Source organism: Tenrec ecaudatus, chromosome 4 (assembly GCF_050624435.1).
Source record: "Tenrec ecaudatus isolate mTenEca1 chromosome 4, mTenEca1.hap1, whole genome shotgun sequence".
In the NCBI taxonomy this organism is placed as follows: Eukaryota; Metazoa; Chordata; class Mammalia; order Afrosoricida; family Tenrecidae; genus Tenrec; species Tenrec ecaudatus.
Window position 1 is genome coordinate 172,796,993 of NC_134533.1, and position 21,829 is coordinate 172,818,821.

A 21,829-nucleotide genomic window follows, 5' to 3' on the forward strand; every position below is an offset into this window, starting at 1 on the left:
AGGGGCTGATTTGGGGGGAATCAGGTCCCCAGGTCATTCTTCCAAGATGTCTGTGGGTGGGTTTGAAGCACCAACCTTTGGGGTTAGTAGTCTAGTGCTTAACCGTTTAAGCCACCCATGGACTCCACCAGGTGCAGTGGTGCAGCCACGGTGTAAGCTGGCACAAGCCTGCTTCCCCGGGGTCCACAGAGGGGAACTGATGATGGTCAGCGGGGAAGCCGAGGGGAAAGGTGTGTGGATCAGCAGTGAGTGGAGGCTGGGCTGGTGACTTGGCCAAAGTCACCCTGCAGCATCCAACCCTACAGCAGGGCTCTGGCTTGGCCCACACACTGCCATCGACATGCCAGCCGCTCCTGCCTGCCGCCGGGGAGACAGGCTGCCACCCAGGGACCGTAAACACAAAACCACCTCCAGCAATCAGCGAACAGGATTAGATGTGACTGGCTACAGGCCTGCCAACAAGCTCCAGCTCTAACCACTGATCAGGACGATCAGGAGGCTCTTAAGCAGACACAGACCTGTGAGAATCCAGGTAAAGCCCGACAGGAGCAGAGCCACGGAGGTCACCAGCACAGCTAGCTAGCCCAAGGTCAGAGGACAGAGGGCCTGGTGCACCCATCACTGCTGCAGACCGATAGGACACAGACGAAGTGATGGCGCAGGGATGGGGTGGTTTGTGCGTGGGTCTCAAGAAGCCTGGCATGCTTTCTGACAGGGCTCCCCACTGACCAACCCATGCCAGCCTGGCGGACAGAAAAAGGCCATGCTGAAAACCCAGGAACCAGCTGTCATGTCCAATTCACGGGACTCCACGGGCCAGAGCGCAGAGAGCAGTGCCGTTCCATCGCATTTCCTTGGCTGATCGTTGTGGAAACAGGGCTTTGTTACCACGGCTACCCTTGAGGTCAGTCGATAGGTACTGACTGGTGCCACAGCCAGCCCCGAGCCATCTTAGCTTCACACGACTCCTTCCTTACGATGTCATCCTTGGAGGTGGTCTTTTGCCCAACATTACGTCCACATGAAGCAATTGTACATTCTTTTTCTTTTGGGGGCTAGATAGCTAATGCATGAGTAGCCCACAATTAATTTCTTCATCCGCCTGTTGGTGTGCATTTGAGTTGTTTCCAGTGATGGGCTAGTATCTGATGAAGGCTTCTGGGGAGACAGAAGCACCCACGTCTCTCATCACGGCTGGACTGTCAGCCTCTCATCTTCCCTCCTTGGCCCTTTCTGGGCACATGCATTGTGGGGCAGTGGTTGAAAGAAGGCACCGAGGCCTGAGATGCTTGCAGACAGATGAGGATGAGGAGGTTACTCCTCCTGGGACCTGAATGTGGTACTTAGTTCCTAGAAGGACCGATGAAGAGAGAAACTCATTCCACAAACTAGAAGAAGTCAATATCACAGACATCCTCATCCACCCAGAACATCAAACGATGAAGCTATTTTGTTCTTGACGTCTTCATCTAGATTTCTGTATCTCTAAAGGTGATGATTGCATCAGTTATGCCCCCCCAAAATTCGGCACTCTCCGATTTATACCCCAACACAGTGGCAGCTCCGGCATCCCTGAGGTGCTCAAATCAGGTTCAATGTTTTTCCAGTTTGGGAGATCGAAACCAAATATGAAAAGGCTTCAGGGGAAAGAGCAGAGCTGTAAGGTGAATGGGGGCAAGGCTCCCCAACAAGTCTTGCGACCAGCCCTTGCTGGCTACCCTGGAAGCAGCAGCGGGTGCATTGGCCTGATTGGGGTTTGGGAATGGGAAGGGGGAGCGGGGGTTGAATTCCTCCACACAACTTGCTGGCCCTCTTCTCCCCAATGCAGTTAACTTCCTTAAAACGTTGCCATACGCCCTATGATCGTCCTGTGTCTTTTGAGAAATCAATCAAAAATACTGTGGCAGTTGCATCATCTCCTGTCAACTTGAGCGAAGGGGTGGGGGCTAGCCTGTCAATCAGGTCACAAGGTAACACCCACCAGGAGGATTCTATGAACTTTCTCTTTTTCTCCTGGAAAGAGGACCACACTCTCTCTGCTACACATTCCTGCGGACAAGCCACATGGAGCTATGCTGATGGAAGCCAGAGCCTTGGAGCTGGAGGAGCCAAATGTAGACCTGCGCCAGTGCTGAGATGCTTCCACCACCAGCGGATCCACAGGACTTTCCACCCACCGGCCTGTGAGCTTCCTGCATTTGGCATCATTGCATGTGTTGCATGGGTCTGAAAAGGAACTGACAGACTGGTATTGGACATACGGGCTAATATCGGACTTCTGGACTTGATCTGGACTGGGATGTTTTCTTAATATACACTTACTCTTCGAAATAAAGCTCTTTCTTATACATACATGAGTGTCCCTGGATTTGTTTCTCTAGTCCACCCAGACTAACACAAAGACCTCCTTTGCAGTCCCCACAAGAGTCACTGTAACTTTCTGAGCTTTCTGTCTTCAATTCATCTGAGGCCTTCCTAACCTTGGTTCTTCTAAAAACTGTCGTGTTAAGTGGGGCAAGCTTCCCGGACAGCTGTTGCTAAGCTTTCGTGGCTTTAGAAGATGGCCACTTGAGTTTTGCAAAAAATTAGCTATTAGATCTGACCTCAAAAAACGTATTTTTCCCAGGGCACAAAATGTTTCGTACTTCTTTTTTGGAAGGCACCTTAACAAGTCCAAGACAAGAGCATGACTGGCAGAGAGAACTTGTCTGAAGCCGCGTGCTGGTCGCAGACCGGCTTCGACATGCTGTACTCGGATCAACCCGAGCCTGTATGAACCAGGGCCCGAGTAGCAATTCTTGTGACTCGCCCTGAAGTTTCCATTTCCAAGGAGAAAGCCATACTTGCATTTTCCCTGGAAGTCATCTGTAAAAGAAATGTCTCACATATGGGTGACACTTGTAGGAATCATAAAATCAGCACTTTGCTGGCGTTCTTTCTGGTCGTGGCCACTGAGGAAGGCTGAAGTTGCAGCCTGAAAGAAGTACAGCGAAGCTAGCAGGGATGCAGGGACCCCGGGCGTATGCGCTGAACCCTCCTCTCCCCGTTGATCTGCAAACATCCAAGGAGAGAAACTTCCTAACTTTAATCTGTGGTTTTGGATAGCAAAATCGATCATCGAGCAAAATGCCTAAGTAGAATCCTGACACATGAAACAAGTGTTAAGTGAAGAGAGAGCCCTGCCTTTGTGCCCTCCTCCACCCCTCCCTCCCCGCAACTCCAGGGTTCCCTCATACATCCTCTGGGGAACCCCAAGCTCCATGGGATGTAGTCTGAGAATCATGTATTTATCTACTGGATGTATGGATTGTTATAAGTTCTGTGAGAGCCCCCAGTAAAATGATTTAAATAAAAGAAAAAGAAAATCATGTACGCATCCCTGGGAATGGTCAATGCGTTTTATGTCCTGGGTCACTTCAGAGATTGGAAGTAACTATGGAGTTGAGAAGGTTGGGTAACTTGATTGCATCCAGATTTAGGTGCCCCAAATTTGTACCCTTCACTGGGTTCACTCTCAACGGTGTGATTTTGGGGTTCCTTCCACTAAGTCAACAGGTGTTTCCTCAGCCCTTGATTCTGATTTTACAGAGTCTGGGCGGTGATGCTGGGTAAGCTGTGGATGGCTAACCACAGGTCAGTGGTTCAAACCCACAAGTTTCTTGCAGCTGCCCACTCCTGTAAAGATTCACAAAGCATAATCGACTTCTGGTGACTCAATAGGGCCGAGAACTGCCATTTGGGTGTCCGGGACTGTGAAACTTCAGGAGAGGAAGAAGCCTGGGAGGTCACCAGGAGTCGGGACAAGTCGGTGACACTTAGCAGCATGGGCACACTCTCTGAGTCAGAGTCCACACAATGGCAGTGGGCTTAATTCCAAGACTGGCTACGTGTGACCTAGAAGTTCCCAAAGGTGTCTACAGGGCTCCATGTCGGCTCTTGCCCCTCTGGCTGCACCCCGGGAATGGGGCTGAGCAGCCTAGCGAAGGGTAAGAGAGACCTTGAGGTGGATCCGGGTGCCCAGACTGCAGCCACCCTGAATCTGCTCAGCTCCTGAGTGGGTGCGCCCCTCAGAAGGTGTGAGCGAATGTGGCAGACTACAGTTGTCCAGCGGAGACCACGGACACAGTCTCACTCTCAGGTGAAATCAATGCTTGCTTGAAGGCAGTTATTATGGCCATAGATACTGATACAAGCTTGACTAGTTATGTCTGGCAAAGATACAGCAGAGTGGCTGAATCCCTACTAGGCATTTTAGGGGAATCAATGAACTGCTCCATCCCACTATACCTGGCCTTCACACCCATTAAAGCCTACAACTAAAAACCAAGGTCACTGCCACCCAGTTGCAGCAGACATAGTGACCGTATAGGGCAGGGTAGAACTGCCCCTGTGGGTTTGCTTGACTGTCCTTTATGGAACTAGAAAGCCTTGCTTGGTGTGGCTGGTGGTTTTACTGCTGACCTTGTGGTTAGGAGCCCAACATGTAACCACCATGCCTCCAGGGCTCCTGAACTCCTATTACATGCCAGCCATTTCTCTGCTGCAGGGATTTGCCTATAACCGTCCTGAGGAAGAGCCCAGGTGCAGGTCCTCAGGTACCTCCTGTGAGATGCTGGAGAAGCCAGGGGTACAGTCGGTTGGTTCCTGCTGCTCAGCAATCATTCCACAATCCAAAATGGGTAGAGGGGACATGGGGGAGTGCACGGCACTCATGAAAGGCACAAAGCCCCCACCGTCTAGTTGAGGGGTGGGGAGTGTCCGGCCCACAGTTAACGTCACACGCCTCCCCAGAGAGAAGCCGTTCTGGCCATCCCATTCGGGGTGAGCTAATGCAATGCTTGACCAAACACAGCCTGGGAATGACATCGTACATGTCCAGGTGGCCTTTGGTGGACAGGGAGTTCCTCGGCCCTGCTTTCCTGCATACTGTCATTCGGCTGCCTCGGGGACACTCATTTACAGATGGCCCACTTCAGGAGTGGTATCCGCACATGGGTCCTGCAGATGCCTGAGCAGTGGGCCATGGGGCCAGGACTCTGGTCAGAATCCTGGCCTGTGAAGAGGTTTAGGCAGCAGGCGTCCGGGGCAAAGGTCAGTTGGCTGCAATCTCGCCCGCCTGGGAGCAAGCCATGGGGTGCTTCCCGAGGTCCCGTACACAACAGAAACGTCTGACGAGGCCCCTCTCCTTCTGAGGGCCGGCTTACTTCTGCCTGTCCCACTGGGCCGGAGCCACGGGACACCACACGGGCACCTCACTTTTCACAGTGCACACCGGCCAACGCTACTGTTGTCAGGGCCGGAGATGGGTGACTGAGCAGAAAACCTCTAAGGCTCTCTTATAATTGTCTCTGGTTACTCTTAGAATGAAATCAGGAAAATAGCAAGGGAGGCTGTGGTTCATTTCCTTTAAGTCGATTGATTCTGCCTCGTGGTCATCCCAAGTGTCCCAGGGGAGAACTGCTCCGTGGGGTTTGGACTGTAACCTTGATGGAAGCAGATCACCAATCTTTCCTTCCAGCGCTGGGTGGGGTTGAACATCCGGCCTTTAGGACAGCAGTCAAGTACAAACCTTTTGTACCACACAGGAACCTTAGGCAAGGAGCCTGTCACCCTTAACCTCTAGCCCCACCTCCCACACCTGCGTTCCACGCACCATGGCGGCCAAGCACCTCACTGCGGGTTCTCACAAGCTTGACTCTTCCTCGCTCCATGCCTCTGCTGTGCCTTCTGCCCGCGCTGCTCCGGGGCCTCGCAGGCTCCCTCCTGCTTCTCCTGTGGGACTCAGATCTGGTGCCCTTCCCTCCAGGTTTTGTTAGATGCTCCTCCTCGTTCCCACACTACTCTGTGCACCTCTAGTGAAGTCTCTTCCAGAACAGCTTTGCCACCTCAGTGTTTGGGGGTACCGGCTCTCCAAGATCCCGCTCACATTTGCATTTGCAATACCCATCCAAAACTAAGTCACACAGCCAACAGCCAATGTCAGCTGAGTGGGGAGAGACACTGGCCCCTCGTGGACGCAGTCCTGCCAAGTCACCTGGAGAGTATAAGGAGGCATAAGCCAAATGCCGGGAGGGAGTGCAGAATAGGAACCAAGAAGTCAATCACCAGAGTGTGCTCACTGGATCATAATATTGTATTGCCTTCTTGCTTGGTCACAAAACACAAATATCCTCCTCCCTAAAACATGCCCAAATCTCCACCACCGTGAGAGCATCTTGATTCAAACTTCGCTTGGAGATTTGTGGGTTAAAAAGACAGAGCCATCTGTCCTACACAATCACGCTCACTAGCAATGGAAGAGCCGGAGCACACTGACACTCGCCATTCACAAGGGAGAAGTCCATCTCATCTGGGTAACCACTGGGGCTGCAGGAGAAAGAGCAAGAAAACATAGCCACTGTCTGAAACCTTTCAGTGGGATGAGTTTGGAAATTGAAGTAAACTTGGAATTTCTTTTTTAAGATCCTCTTTCCCTTGCTTCCCAAAGGAGTTGGCTATGGGTTATGGAAAACCCCTCAGTCGTCTGCTCCCTGGAAGTCTCATCTACCATTCACAACGCAAGGTACACAAGCAGCCCTCCAGTGCAGACTGTGCAGGACACTGAGCTTTCACCTTGAGGTGGGCAGGTAACACCTAGATTTTCTCCTAGACAATAAAAGGTGTGTGGAACCCTGACCAGTTCCCACGTCACTGAGCTTAAACACGTTCCAAGTGCGTCTGCTCTAAGAGACAAGGCAGCCCCAGGATGGCAGCATGCTCAAACAGAAACCATAAAGAATTTACTTCCATGCATGTTCTCACTTGTTCATGCTGATTTTGAAATTTCAAACAAAACAAAACAAAAATCCTTCCCAATGTTCAGCATTTGGGTATCCTGGAAATAGAACATCACTACATTTATGTAGACAGAACACAGATTCTTGACGGTCTGAAATAACTTTCAACTTGGGAAGGAGCACATTAAGCAAAAGCTGTACAGTAAATAGACTTTATTTCTCTGTTCCTTGGAGGTGACTTTGACAGCGTCACAGATCTGCATCAAACAAGTGTGTAGTGACTATTTACAATTTACAGTAGAATTTTTCCTTTGAAAAGTAGTACAAAAGCTAAGTAAACAATGAGGTACTGCCATTTAATTGATCACGTCATAGCTTAAAGAGCTAGTCTTCAGCCAATATTCAGCCAATATTCAAAACCATCAAATTCAAATCCATCTGGATAAAATAGTCAATTAAATGCTCTAATTTATTAGAAAAAAAGCCACTAAGTTTTACCTCAAAATGTATTGCACAAGTCTCTTTTTTAAATCATCTTAAAAATAAATAGGAAAGCGAGCAGTTCTCTAAAAAGGGCAAAAGGAATAGAAGGGATATTAAGTGAGCTCATAAATCAAGTTATTAAAAATAGCTTTTAAACAACAGAAAACTCTTCCCAACAGAAAACCAAAGGAAAAAGAAAAGTCCTGTCACCGTTTCTCTCGTGATAAAAATCTGTTCTAAAGGAAGTCTGAAATCGATCTGTGGGCCAACGTCAGCTCTGTGCGAGGCGTTTGACTATGCGAGGCCCTGAAAAACAGCATCCTTCTCAACAAAGTACAAATGTGGACAGGGCTCCAAGCAGCAGGCTTCTGCCCAGCAGCACTCTCTACTTCTTCAAGATGAAGATCAGAGCCATGACTGAAAAAGAAAAAGGAAAAGAGAATTAAAGAAAAAACATTTTTTCCAAAGTCAGTTATTTTGGTAGACTTCATTTTCAAATGAAGAGACATTTAAATTTTGTGACTTATGGATTACAGCAAAGAAGAAACAACAAATGTTGAATCTTAAAAAAATCTTAGCAAATGAATGTTCTTAGAAGGAGTCAAACTGACCTACAGTCAGCCATTCTGGAACCAGGAATTGTACAGGAAATTTGGAACGGCAGCCTTTCCATCGAATGCTGCCAAGTTCTCAGTAAGAAACTCCGAAGCAATCGTGCAAACTTGACAAAATCTTGTAATGCTGCAGTTCTACAGACTTGATTTATGGAGGAGAAGGCGCTTGCCTGATGGAGTTTTTCTACCGACTGCAGTTCTCCCATGGCAAACAGTAGCTAAACCTCACCAGAATTTAATGAACATACACTGCTATGAGAAACAAAGTCCAAACCTTCTTAAGAAGGCTTCTTGTATTAAAATTATAAAACCCAGTAGTCAATCGGATCAAATATGAAGTTAAAAATTTCTGCTTTTAAAATTACCAAGTAAGATTATGTAACAAAAACAAATGGTTCATACATATTGAGTGGAAAGAGACAGAAATGTAAAGCCTTCTCCATTTGTAAATGAGCACTGCAGCCAGTCACTCATGATGTGCAGGCGTCCCTGGACTGTACACTAGATCAGTGCCTACGTTTGTCTGTGAGCTTCGAGCAGGGAGTCAGAACAGATGTAAACTGGGTCTTATTTAGCCTCACTGGAAGCTCGAGAAGAGGCTCCAAGTCGTTTCAATGACGGAAGGGCTGCATATGCGGCAAGGGAAGGTGCTTGTGACGAAGAATTTGCTGGGAACAGGGGCCAATTCAATCATTTCAAAGGAAGGGCAAATTTACAGAACATTAAAGGACAAGCAGAAATTGTCTGTAGGTTGGAGGTCCATGACGCAGGGGCTGCCTGTATCTGTGAAACTAATTCAACAATCATGTTGAGCCGAGATACTTGAAGATAAGAAATAGATTTGTGTCAAGTTTAAATTCCTTTGCCAGTTACTATGTTGAAACCTCAGGTTGAGATGTTGCAGGAAATGACATTTCTGTCTGATTTAATAATTCTGCACATTGTCGGACTGATTAGGAGAACTGCTGTAGGCTTAAGGAGACTAAATTTTGAACAGAAGAGATAAGAGACAGAGAGGGGGTGAGTGGGAAGGAGTGTTTGAAAGGTAAAGACAGTCAACTGTGTGGTTGCCTCCGTGTAGTCGTAATAACATGTTAAAAGCAGCCACATTCAAGGAAAGATGGCTAGTTAAGTGAGTCCTCAGGATGAATGTATGATTTTTAAGTTAAAACCATCTTAGGAAGAAAACAAAACATATGAAACATCTCAGGAAGTTCAAGAAACAAAAGCAAAAAAATTGCAGCTATTTTGAAGAACCTAAGAGTTCCATTATTTCAGGCTAGCCTTGACTCTAATAGGTGTTGCTGTATTTTTAATTCTGACTTTGTGAAGGCACCACATATCTTTTATCTAGAAAATTATTAACTTCAAAGACCATTCTTGGAAAGTCAAAAACAAAAGAACACATAAAGCTCACAATACTTTTTTTGGACCTTTAACAAGGTTTCTAGGAGCTCCCGTAAAACTTTCAACTACTGTAATTTCTTGTAATTATAAAAATCCTGGTGAGTGTTAAGCTATCAGAATTAACAGAAAATCAGAATCTATGTATTAGCATTATCACAGGAAATAATTCTCAATTAGCCCAGGGCATAATCACGTGTTAATTAAGCAAAAGAACTTAAGCAAAATGGTTAATAACATGCAAAACAGTTGATTTGTGTACAAAAGACACAGACACTCTTCTTCACTCACCCACAAGCTAACTAAGCACAGACTGGTGGTCACTCAGAAGACACCACTGCGAGGTGAAGGTAACTACAAAGCCAGGAAGAAAAAAGCTGATTGGGTTAGTTTTAAAACTTAAAGTGACGCAGATAACATGTGATTAAACAGACTGTACTTAAATTTTTCTCAAATCTCCCCAGATCCAGAGCGTCAAGGCTAAGTATTAAGGAATATGTAATACTTCTAGCTATCCGAAGTAAATAGAACACTATGTAGCTGAGATTTTATTTGAAAATTTAATTTTAAAATTTTAATGTAATTAAAAGTACACATCACATTTTAATTTATACTGATATACTAGATAAATTGGGGAGTGATGACTTGCTTTATAAAAGTAAAATATCAATTAAAATTTTATTAATATCATCTCAATTTACCACCAAAAGTTTTGTTGAAAATGCTGACAAATTGGAAATGAAATTGGTCTTATGTTGAACACTCACTCGTACTTGGGCAATTTTATCCCTAGTGAACAGGTTTGTGATTCAACAGTAGGGGTCAGGTATGATGACATAAGCAGAAATTTCTCCGCCATGGGACCCAATCTCATGGTTCACACCACAGCCAACCTTCTTAAACAAAAAAGCCTATGTTTTATTTTGAGACAGTCATAATTCAAAGTCATCTACTAGCTTAATGGTATGCTTTCGGACAGCAAGACATCGAGGTTGCTTATAAAATCTGAATCTATGCTTGAAGGGTGCGACCAATCTCAGAAGCCTCATTTATCTTTTACACTTAATGTGAGGTTAGTACAAAGCAGCAAAATCAAAAGACAAACTGGAAAACAAAACTTGCAACACATAATACAATAGAGTAAACATCATATTAGAAAAGGTACAGAAGTATATAGAAAAATGTATATATCAGGATGTACCTTTATATCTAAACTTGTAATAATGGAAAACTGAAAACATTCTATGTGTCCATAAATAGGAAATAGGTGGACTAAATTGTAGAATATTCACATTATCATATACAGTTAGCTATTAAAAAAATAAGGTAGATCAAGGTGTGCGAGGTAATATAAAAATACACCGAGTGGACTAAGCAAACTCTTAGATAGCACATAGTTCCAAAAATAAGTAGTGATCAAGGGATAGGTACAGATTTATGAAGTTTGGAAATCTCAGGACATTCCTTCTACTGTTTACAGATGCGATGTGAGCAAGGCAGGACCAGACTGGAGGCTGAAGCTCATGGAGGCGTCCCTTTCTACGAAACCTATTCCTACACGTGTTTGTGATGCGGCTTACGATGACCACATAGTGCATACTTCCCTCAGGAAACACACATATCTGACAGGAGCTGCATCAGTTTCATTTGCACTTGTTTCCCGAGTGCACCTTGCAGGCATCTCCTGGGCCCACAAACAGAGTAAGGTAAGCCTCACGTTGCTCTGGAAAACATCTACACCCAACAGGCTTGAGAGTTTGGGAGCGTTTACTAAAATTCCAACCAAAAGGAGAAAAGTGAGTAAAAGTTAACAAAATATAAGACTGGACTGGGGCAGGGACTGATCAAGATTCAGCTGGAATCAAAGTCAAGAGAAGACTAACCTTTAAAAGTAACTTGAGTGGGTGAGAATAAAAGTAGCCAACACATTTAATCAAAAAAGAAAGTTATCTTTTAATGGAGTCATGAAATATATAGTTCTCTAGCTTAAATAAGTTTCAGAAAAGATCTAGAGAGAAAAAGGTATTGCTAGCAACTATTAAATTATCTTAATTCTAAGAGATGATCTATTGACTACTGTCAGGCTTTCTAATAAAATAATCCCAAACAAGAAATAATAATGCCCTTTAAAAAATGGGTATAATTCTATGGAAGTTTTAGTCAGTAAAAAACAATTTGACAAGCCAAAGACTTTGCATTCACTCCTGCCTGTCCTGTTACTCAAATGTCCTGTCCACTCTACCCGGGCATCGTGTCACGGCAACCCTGTAGGACAGAGTAGAAGTGCCCCTTGGGCTTCTGAGACTTTAAATCTTCACAGGAGTAGATAGCCTTACCTTTCTCCTACAGTCACTGGTGGGTTTGAACTGAAGACCTTGTGGTTAGTAGCTCAATTCGTAGTCCACTACACCACCAAAGCACATCACAGATGCAGGACCAGCCACAAGAGGCTAAAAACTGACAGGAAGGATAGGCTGCTCCAGGGGAAAGTATGCACATTTGCTAAGGTCATTTTTTTTTAAAAAGTCTGCCTACTGTACATTTTAATGCAAATGTTTTCTCACTTGTAACAAATCTCAACATGAAAAAAATTACTATTAGCTTAATACTACAGAGGGAACTCAATCTCAGGGACAATACAGACTAACACCCTCACTGTACTAACGAGGATCAAAAAGATGAAACCGAGCGGGCCAGTCACGCAGCTGTGCTGAGTAAATGAGAGCGAGGCTCTCACCACAGTGACGCTGCGGGAGGCTGAGGTAGAGATGGCGTCCCCTCTACACTGACTTGCCTGTCCTGCTGAGGAGTTCATTCTCCAGCAGAGACTAGTTCGACACTTTGCCACGGTGCCTAAGCATTATCACCACCAGCTATCCTATGACCAAAAACCCCAGTGCCGGCATTATTCTCTGGTTCCTCAACTTTCTTAACAAGTTAATGCTAGCATTTCTATCCTCCTAGTAATCCTATAAAAACTGCAGAGCTGCTCCCATATGGCTTCTGAGGCTGTAAATCTTAACAGAAGCAGAATGCCACCTCCTTCTTCAGAGGAGCTAGGGGGTTCAAACCACCAACTTTTCCGTTAAAAGCAAAGCACTAAAACCTTCTCTACACATCACAATCTTCAAACAGACCAGATGTCATGCTCTGTAAATTTCACATGATAGGTGACAGGGTCTCACTTAAGAAATATATTCTTGGGATGAAGTTGTTATTTTTGTTAGTTGCTGTCCAGTCAGTATCGACTCATGGCAACCCCACGTGACAGAGTGGACTTTCTCTGCAGGGTTTTCAAGACCTTTCAGAAGTAGATTCTCAGGTCTATTTCTCGAGACACCATAGGCGGTCGTCTAGGGGCTCATGAAATAAGGCTGAGCTTTGAAAACACCTCTAATAATTGCTAAGGGATTTTTTTTTAGACAAGGAGACAAGATTCACTGGAGGAGGGAAGGTATAAACAGAAAACAGATTGAAAAATACCTAGCAGGCATACAAAACTTGATCATGCCACAAAGTCAAGGTATAAGCATCTGAATCACAAAGCAAAGATTTTAGAATGTATTCCTCCGGCCATACCTGCTAAACAATGCACACGCTAGTGGGGCTACAGAGTGTCCGTATCAAGCACAGTTCCAGCTGTCTCTCAGTATGTGCATCCCGAATACCAACAGACTGGGGAGCCAGAGCCTCAATGTGTCTGGAGATTTTTTATACCAGTTTTTCATTTCACAGGCAAAATTAAAAACAAAATAATAACAAACAAAAACCCACCCAAAGCTGCGATTTTAATAGAAAGGAAACTGAGGCTGCACATTGACAACAAATTAGAGAAAACATCCACCTGGAACATACATTTAAAGCTAACAGACAATAGCTGTTAAATCATTACTTAATAATCTCTTTGTTTTCCTAAATCTTATTGTGCACACTTTCTAATAAGGAGAAGTCACTGTTTAGCAGTGGTTTATTCTAATGAGCATTACACATAGCTCTTTGTTCAGGAACATGGAATAATTTGAAATTCAAGAGGCTTGATTCTCAGTGCTCACTTTATGATGGCAATCTGAAAGCAAATGTAACTCTCGACTCAACTTCCTCAGTCACCAGTAAGCCTGATCAAATACAAAACATCACGAGTCACTGCACCGAGAATCTCGGATTAAGAAAACTCAACTCACATTAATTTACTTTCTTGGAATCACCTCCCACTTCGTATTCTTTATAAACTATTTCCTACGCATCTAATTCTTATATGAATTATATTCCTTAGGAATATCTTTAATTCATGTATGTCATTCATGGATGTTATTTTTCCCAAGTTCCTAAATTAAAGGTCCACGGAGTTAACAAAACATGTCTTTTAATTTCCGATATCCTCTATAGCATCTAGAAGAGTAAGTCATCAACGAGTGAGTTCATTCACAAGCAGAAAATAAAGATGAATGAGACTCAACGTCAAAGAAGAGTGGAGAGAACAGGACTTTCTGGGCAGCTCAGCCTCTAGGAAAAGAATGAATTATTTCCGCAAGATCCAGTCAGCCACCATTTTACCCCTAAGTAGAACAAAGAACCACTTTATTCAGAATCGGAAAGCTTTATGTTTTTTTTTCTTTTTTTTTTAAGCTTTATGTTTTTAAAGTGTTTTTAAAAAATGTTTTTAAGCTAAACTTGAAAAAAAAAACAAACTGCTTTAAAAGGCTTCTTCCATGTTTCATTATTTACATTGACCAGTTCCATTAGCGGCCCTCCAAATAAAGCCAACTGAGGTGCCATGTGTGTGTGTGAGGGGTGCGTCTATCACAGGCGCCATTGCAGGGCTCCCCAGGGTGTCTGTCCAAAACCCAAACCCTCACTGTGGCTCCGCAGTACGCAGTAGCTCCTCATAAATGTGCCGCACCACGGCAAGGAAAGTGTGTCACACTCCCACACCAACATGCTAAAGAAGAGCCCATGGAGAGTGAGCATGTACGTATCTGTGCACACATGCACACACACATACGTAAAAGCTATCTTCTGCTAGTTAACACTACTTTCTTACACTGGTCCAGAATAACAGAACAGGGTGCACAGGCTCAAACTGCTTTGGAAACTTTTATTTTTCACAAATATACAGTTGTGATGACGATAAATTCTACTTACTCCCAGCGACTATATTCCTCTAAAATTAGATCTGTGCTATAATTCAAACCCCATATCTTTATTAATCAAGGGTGTATGTCATTGTGACACAATTCTTTACAATAATATTATAATATAAATTATATAAATGACCAGAAGCAACCATACAGTAGTATAGCGATGCATCCTAGGCCGCAAGATGTTAGGGGGAGAGCCTTTAAAATAAGTAAATCGATAGATAGATAAATAAATAAATAAAATTAAATGCTTAAAATAGTAATAGTAGCCCAACATGATGAGCACAATCAGTATCACTTAATTGTCCATGTAAAAATGGCAAACTTTTTGCTTTATACATTTTATCACACCAATTTAAAAAAAAAAGGATTCAGTGCTAATCAAAATAATCAAATTGTCTCAGAAAGTACACAATCAGTATATAATACACTATCCAGTAGTGTACCGGGACAGGGGTCAGGGATATTGTGAATCAACAGTAAAAGCAAAAAGAGGCTGCCAGAAGGTGCCTGGCACTCAGATCCCCTCAGGATGGAGCATCTGCAACAGCCAGAGGGAAGCAGTGTCACAATGGTTAAATACTGGGGATCATTCACTTGAAGGGGGAAAACCCTCCTCTGAGCTAACTTCAAGTATGTGGTTGAGTTCAATGGGTTAGAAGCAGAACAAATAGGGAGATTTAAACATCTTTAACAACACATTCAGTCAGAAGCAAAATGAAATACTCCAGGGGAAAGCTATTGAGTGGCTTAATCCTTATGACTGGTGATGCTCACACATAGGCTAAGTAAGCCATGGAGAGAACCAGAGTCGGGGCACACACTTCAAAGGGTTTCATACTGACTAAAGTGGATCATTTTGTACTGATGCAGGGCAAAGAGTTAGGCATGGAGAATTAGTGCATTTCTCACTTATAGCTGACTTTACACAAATGGTTTTTAATAATTCCATCTTCTGGCTACATTCCCATAGTTGGCTGTATCAACGCTCAAATATGCTTCATCCTTCCAACAAGAATTACTGTATTTAGAACTCACTTGAAATGGAGTAGTAAGTTGCAAGCTATAAAGCAATGATCCCAAGACCCAGGTTGGTGGAAGGCGTGACTATTGAGTACGCTGGGCGAATGGCTGTCTCTGCACTTTGCAGAAGCACCCAAAGTTCTGGAAACCCCATATGGCATACATGGGGATCAATCTCAGATATGCTATTAAATGCATCTGTTCTTTCCCTTATGGGTAACCAGTCACATTTCCTTTGATTACATGTTCTCAATATAGATTCTCTCTCATATTTCAAGCCATGATACAATAAGGATTAAAAAAAACCCAAAAACCTGTAGTTTGTTTTACCAAACTCCAAGTGTTTGTTGAGTGAAGGAGATTGTAAATAGATGAGATAACATCTTCTTTGATCTGAAGCCTACTTTTAAAGCTTACCATTAGCCGAGCATCTTCTCTTTCTAAAATTTTCTGAGTCTGGTCATCAGGGAACTTCAGAACAGTGGTTATAACTTTTGCCATGGTCTAAAGAAAAATGAAACAATCACTTAGTAGACATGGAAGCAGGCGAAGTCTCAGCCCATTCTGACATGTTCTGCTGGTGGAGTTCTGTAGTGCTTTCAATGGAAGCCACGGCCAAAGAAGTATGATGTGAAGGTATTCATCAAGAAAATGGCAGCCAGCACCAGGGTTCAATTTGAAAGGACGCCTCACGATGTCTGGGTCGATATGTCTTAAAGAGTGCAATTACAATAGCACAGAGCATCTACAATTCTAACTCTCTGGCTCTTGGTCTTAGTAAGAAGCAACTTCATTACTGGTTCATTTCATAAGGGGTTTCTTTGTATATATCTATCTAATAAGTGATACACTGCCAAGATATAAGCTCTATATAATCAGAATTAGATACCCCCAAGTTCCTCTTTAACTAAATCACATCATATATCTCATAAACATGGGCTACTGCATGAACATGAACATGCTCAGTAGGTATTTGTCAAGACATGCAGAACATCAGCCTAATAGAAATACAAAGTACATTTTAAATAAACACAAGATGTTTTGTTTGGTAGAAAACATGATGAATCAAAACATTACACATGGTAACTTGCAAAACAAGATCATAAATTGTGCAGATCTAAGTAAAGATACCGTAAGTCAGACTGTCACCCATAAGTGCGTGGAAAATTCTCCTCAAAGGTTGAAACTCCCTATTTTGTATCAAGATGAGGTGTTTTGAGGAAGACAAAGAGGAAAGAAGATATTGCTTATGAAATAAGTAGGATAACAAGTTCAGGCTTTACATATAAAATCAGGTGGCAGTGCTCTCCTGGGGTTCCTACATCGGATGGAAGGGCAACCCAGTGAGTGAACTGACTCCGTGAACATTCTCTGTTCATGGTCGTGTGTGTGCATGGGAGTGCATGCATGTGCACTAAGGCTACCGAGAGGGGGTACCACCTGAGGAGCTGGGGGTAGTAATCAAGGAAAACAGGACATAAAAGAATAAAAATATTTGGAAACTCATTATCATTAGGGGGAAAAAACTATGACTATTTTCATGAAGGACAAAACTGTTTACCATGTAAAAGATGCCCGCTACATGCTGTCTAGGCAAGGTCCTGTACATATTACTAGCGCTTACTTCAATGACTAGATCAACTAACACTCTTCTTCAATCATACAAGCCACACACAGCACAGATTTCAGCCTCCCTTTCCTTTTATCCCTGCCCCTACTATTTCAGTGCTCAGAAAACATCCCCTCAAATCAACTTAGTTCTTGGAGAATTCCAGAAGCATTTCTCTGAAGCCCTCATCCTTCACATTTTGTTGTCCAGATAGGAAACAATCTTTATTACACAGAAGTCTAAAAGTCAGACACACAGTGACATGAAATGACAAGAGATCAGAGATCTTGTAAATATGTCAGTATATACTTTAAAAATTAACACAATTTAAAATAGTTCCTACAATATCATCTATACCGATTATTTTTAGGAAGGAGCCTAAAGGGCTCACAACTAGAACATTTCTCTAAGTTCAATAGCTTACAAAGTTCGAAGAATCCAGAGGGCCGTTTATGTTGACTACAAAATCACATGTGTGTACACACACAGGCATGTCTGAAAACAGAAAACAAAATCCTGTGGCTAGTGGTCTCTACACAGTTCCAGACCAGTTCATAGGCTGTCCAAATTTACAGCTGATTACCAGTAAAGTTCTTTCCTGGCTTGTCCAAAATCCCTTTTAGTAGAGAAGCCCAGGCTCTTCACTACAATGTGGAAAAGAAATCAAACTGTCTTCTCTACCTTAAGGCCCTGGGGAGAGGAAAAAGGTGAAGTGAGCCACCTGGTTTAGAAGAGGCCCCTTCAGTCAAGCTTAAGATAGAAAAGACTTCTTACTGAAGAGGAACACAGGCTGTCAGTATCAATAATAATACAGATGACCAAACCCCAAGAAAAAGCAGCACCGAGGCTGAAGAACGGAAGGGAACTCACTCAACACCACACTGTCAGAATGTGTGTCCTATATGTGGTCTTCTTCTTCTTCAAAAACGTCATCTGCCTCATACAATAAGGACGCCATGTACAAAGCAGACGGAGAAACGCAGGTAGGATACATATACAGTCTGCCAGACAAGAAACAACTGCAGGTGGTGAGCAAATCATGAAGGCACAACATTAGCTCATTCTAATCACAACGTAGTCTCCAGTTCAAATTCTTTGATAATGTTCAGAAAGTGGGTAAAACAAGAAAAGACAAAGTTGTGCCTGAAAACCAACTCTGACCTTGTCAGCCCTGACTCCAAATGTAAGGGCTGCCCTCCATGTTTACAGGTCAGCTCTGAAAGCAGTTGTCCTCATTCTGTGCAGCACTATCAGGCGCCATGCCCACATCACGGACCAGATGTATATCTGAACCATATGACAAATCATTCCGAAAACCCCCACTCGATGCCCTGCTTTAAACCTTCTGCCCGGGCAAGGCTTCTCACCGAGCTCATCTTTCAAATTGAACCTGTCATTTACAGCCCGGGGCATACACCACCTCCCCATAATGGACGCTGTGGCCCTCCCACAAAGAAGGGTGAGGGCTCTGTACCTCTCTTCCGAGAGTCTGCATCACACCAGGTCTCACCCTTGATGTCAGGGAAAGTGTGAGGTTTCAGCTTTCTAGCAATCATCATGCTCGATAAAGAGCCCCATGGAGGAAGTGCTTCATAAATATGCAGTAAAGCAAACTGAATACTGATGACAATTTTCATTACTGTAAAAAGTGTTGGCAAAATGACAGACGACTCTTTATGTTGTCTTACATCCTTTGGACATGTTGTCAGGAGAGACCAATCCCAGGAGAAGGACATCATGCTTGGTATAGTGGAGGAGCAAGAAAGAGGAAGCTCCTCCACAAGATGGACAGACACAGGGGCTGCAACAATGGGCTCAGGACAATAGTGAGGATGGCGCAGGGCCAGGCAGTGTTTCCTTCTGATGTGCATCGGGTCACGGTGGTCGGAACGGACTTATGGCACCTAACAACAACTGTTGTTATTAGTTGCCAGCGAAATACTGCGATGGCTGAAAATCAACACCAGAGAAAAGACCCTGCTGCTCAGCACGAGCCCGTCAGGTAGTAAGTGGTGCTGCCCTCACTCTGAGGTACAAAGGCACCCCCCCAAATAACCGAAGAACTCTAAAAGGGGAAGCTTAGATTTGGCTGAACTGGCACAGCCCCAAACACGTCGTACATTTTTGCTGGACCTCTCTTCAGGGGACTCACAGCCTGTACAGATCTCATCCCACAGAGCTCACAACCTCCAGAAGACACAGACCAAGGCCGTCAGTCTCTTCATTTCACAGATCAAAACAGTGGCTAAATAATTTATTGGGTAATAACACCGGGAATGCAGCTTTAGACTCAATAATGACCATGGTGGCTTTCTTTTTCTTGTTTAAAGATAGGAGGAGTGTTTGGGATTTTTTTTTTAAGTTCATGGAGAATTTTCATTATCTTTTAATTCTATTTTTCCATGAATTTTTGGAAGCTTCCAAGTATGACTGAAATAACGAGGCAACTTTAAACTATCTACCCTACCTCAAATCCAGGCTGTGTCCAATAAAGACTCCACAAAATATTAATTTTGTTTCAAAAAGATAAGGACAAACTTGGTTTTAGTTATCTTTTGAATTAAAAACAACAACTAACTATTAGGGAAAACTACTAAAGCACTGTAAAGGAATATATGCCTCTCAGATTTAGGATCATATTAGGCACCACTTTCTGCTTGATGTAATATAATATTTCTATAAATTAGATATTAAAGAGCCAAGTTAGTTCTAACCCTACAACTCCTGGGGTTTATCAGCCTCTCCCATCTATGTAAGTTTATAATCGCTCTTTAAAGAGATTTTCTTGTTAAGTTTTAGGTGTGTTTGCCAAATGGATGTGTGAACTGGTTAACCATCCTAGAAAGCAGTAATATTTACACACATAATTTTAAATCACGAATTGCTTCCAAGAATACAAAACCCATTAATTATCCCCTTCCTAGCCAAAGTAAAATACCATGAAGGAAAAAACTTGAAACAATGTCAACACCATAAATTGTTTTAAATGAAACTTTTTTCCTGAAGAATGGTTCAACAATTTCCTTAAATGTATTCAGTTAAATTCAGAATATTCAATTCAATTACCAAACATCTAATATAGATAAGGCTCTGAGTTTAAGATACTACAAAGGATACAAATAAGTCAGGAGAGCCCCTACATTCAAGGACCTTATAAGAAATGTAACATTCAAGAAATGTAACATTCAAGAAAAGAAGTTAGCCACACAATATCACTTACATGGTATGGTAATTTTAAAATGATTCCTCTCTATATACAAAGAGATGGGTTTTTTTTAAATGATTACAGTATTTCTAAATCTTCTTAAGTAGTCATTCTTAACTATGACCATTTTGAATACACTCGATTCGATAGTCTCTTTGTAAAGGGAATCTATTCTCCTAAACATCAAGATCTGAAGCAAAGAAATAACCATATGTTCCCCCAAACTATTCTTGAGTTAATGAAATTTAAATTTTCAGGATTTAGCATCATGAAACAACATTTTTTACAACAGTATTTTATAAATGTAACAAATGTAAGTTAAATCTGTCAACTCACATCTGTGGAGCAAAGAAGAACAATAACATAACTATTACCTATTGCCTATTACAATTAAAATTGATGGCCTGATGATAAGAAATATTTTGTATCGATTGATATATTAAGAGTAAGGCATATTTCCTATCAAATGAAGCCCCATGCCAAATCACCAGACATGATTTTTATACCTTAGTCTCACGACCCATCATATATTCAAAAAGCACTTTTCGCAAATACTCAAACTCGGTAGGTTCTCCAAAAGCTGATACATCGGCATGGTACAAATTGCCACCTGTCGAATGAAAAAAACAGACCCAATTGTAAAACACAACCAGACAAAGTACTTATTACTTAGACACTGGACACTTAAAAAGCAACCGATGGAACAAAGAGAGGCTTTACTCTGTATTAGCATTAAATCAGAACATACTATCGTGTTATTATATCACATTATGTATGGATGTTTTTCTCTTAGGAGAGAATGCAAGAATTAGTATAGCAATTTTAATAGTTCAGATTTTTCACTTTTCTTTTTGCATCGACAAGGAGGCATACTTAAAGAGAAAAATCCCCCACTACCCCTGACAAAAGTAAAAGAGAAAGAAAACGGTTTTATTATGCCAGAACGTGCAACCCAGGCAATCTGCTAAAAAGATGTCAAAGACAGATCTTTATCCTTTTTGTGACCCCTTTCCCATATGGATGTCCTCACGAGTAAGAAGGAGCCTGGCAGCAGGAGAACGTGCAGCGCTGTGTCACTCCGCCTGGAATGTATGCGACTGCGCAGGCAGTGGGACTGGACTGCTGTGCTCCAGGGGGCTTCCATCAGCGGATTTTCAAAGCACACGGCAAGTTCTTTTCACCTCCCTTCGTCTGGAACGTGCTCTTCAGAAACCTGCATCCCAGCCGTACGCAAGTCTCCAATGACAGCCACCGGGGGCTGCACATGAGATACATTAGCCAGGACCGGGAAAGCAAGAATTCCGCCCCTGAACCATCTGATAAGTAAAATAGCTACCTGTGTGTGCTAACTGCCTTTCTCTAAAGAAAATCAATAAATCTCTCCTATCTTTATGACTCGTGGTAAGCCTGCCAGCTGCAGTTACACGCCTGGCCACGCAAGAATCTGGGTGTGGGATGCTATCTCCCGAGATGGACTGCATTTCAGGAAGAGGGCTGCCACATCATTGAGGAAACTTTCCTAGGCTGTGCAATTGGCAAGAGCGTTAGGCAGCCTTTAACACGATTTACATCATTTC

The 21,829-nt window shown here is 43.0% G+C and overlaps 1 protein-coding gene across 6 annotated transcripts in view; it reads right to left on the reverse strand.

The window, feature by feature from the left end:
- Window positions 1–6,974: 6,974 nt before the first annotated feature.
- GOLGA4 (golgin A4) overlaps window positions 6,975–21,829 on the reverse strand; it is a 120,250-nt gene continuing 105,395 nt past the window's right edge. For all 6 annotated transcript variants that reach the window (XM_075547059.1, XM_075547058.1, XM_075547056.1 and 3 more), the window contains 3 exons: window positions 20,759–20,862; window positions 15,856–15,942; window positions 6,975–7,676 (listed from right to left, as the gene is read on the reverse strand). In XM_075547059.1, the coding sequence (XP_075403174.1) occupies window positions 7,665–7,676; window positions 15,856–15,942; window positions 20,759–20,862 (203 nt within the window). In that variant the 3' untranslated portion in view covers window positions 6,975–7,664. The remainder of the gene's footprint in view (window positions 7,677–15,855; window positions 15,943–20,758; window positions 20,863–21,829) is intronic.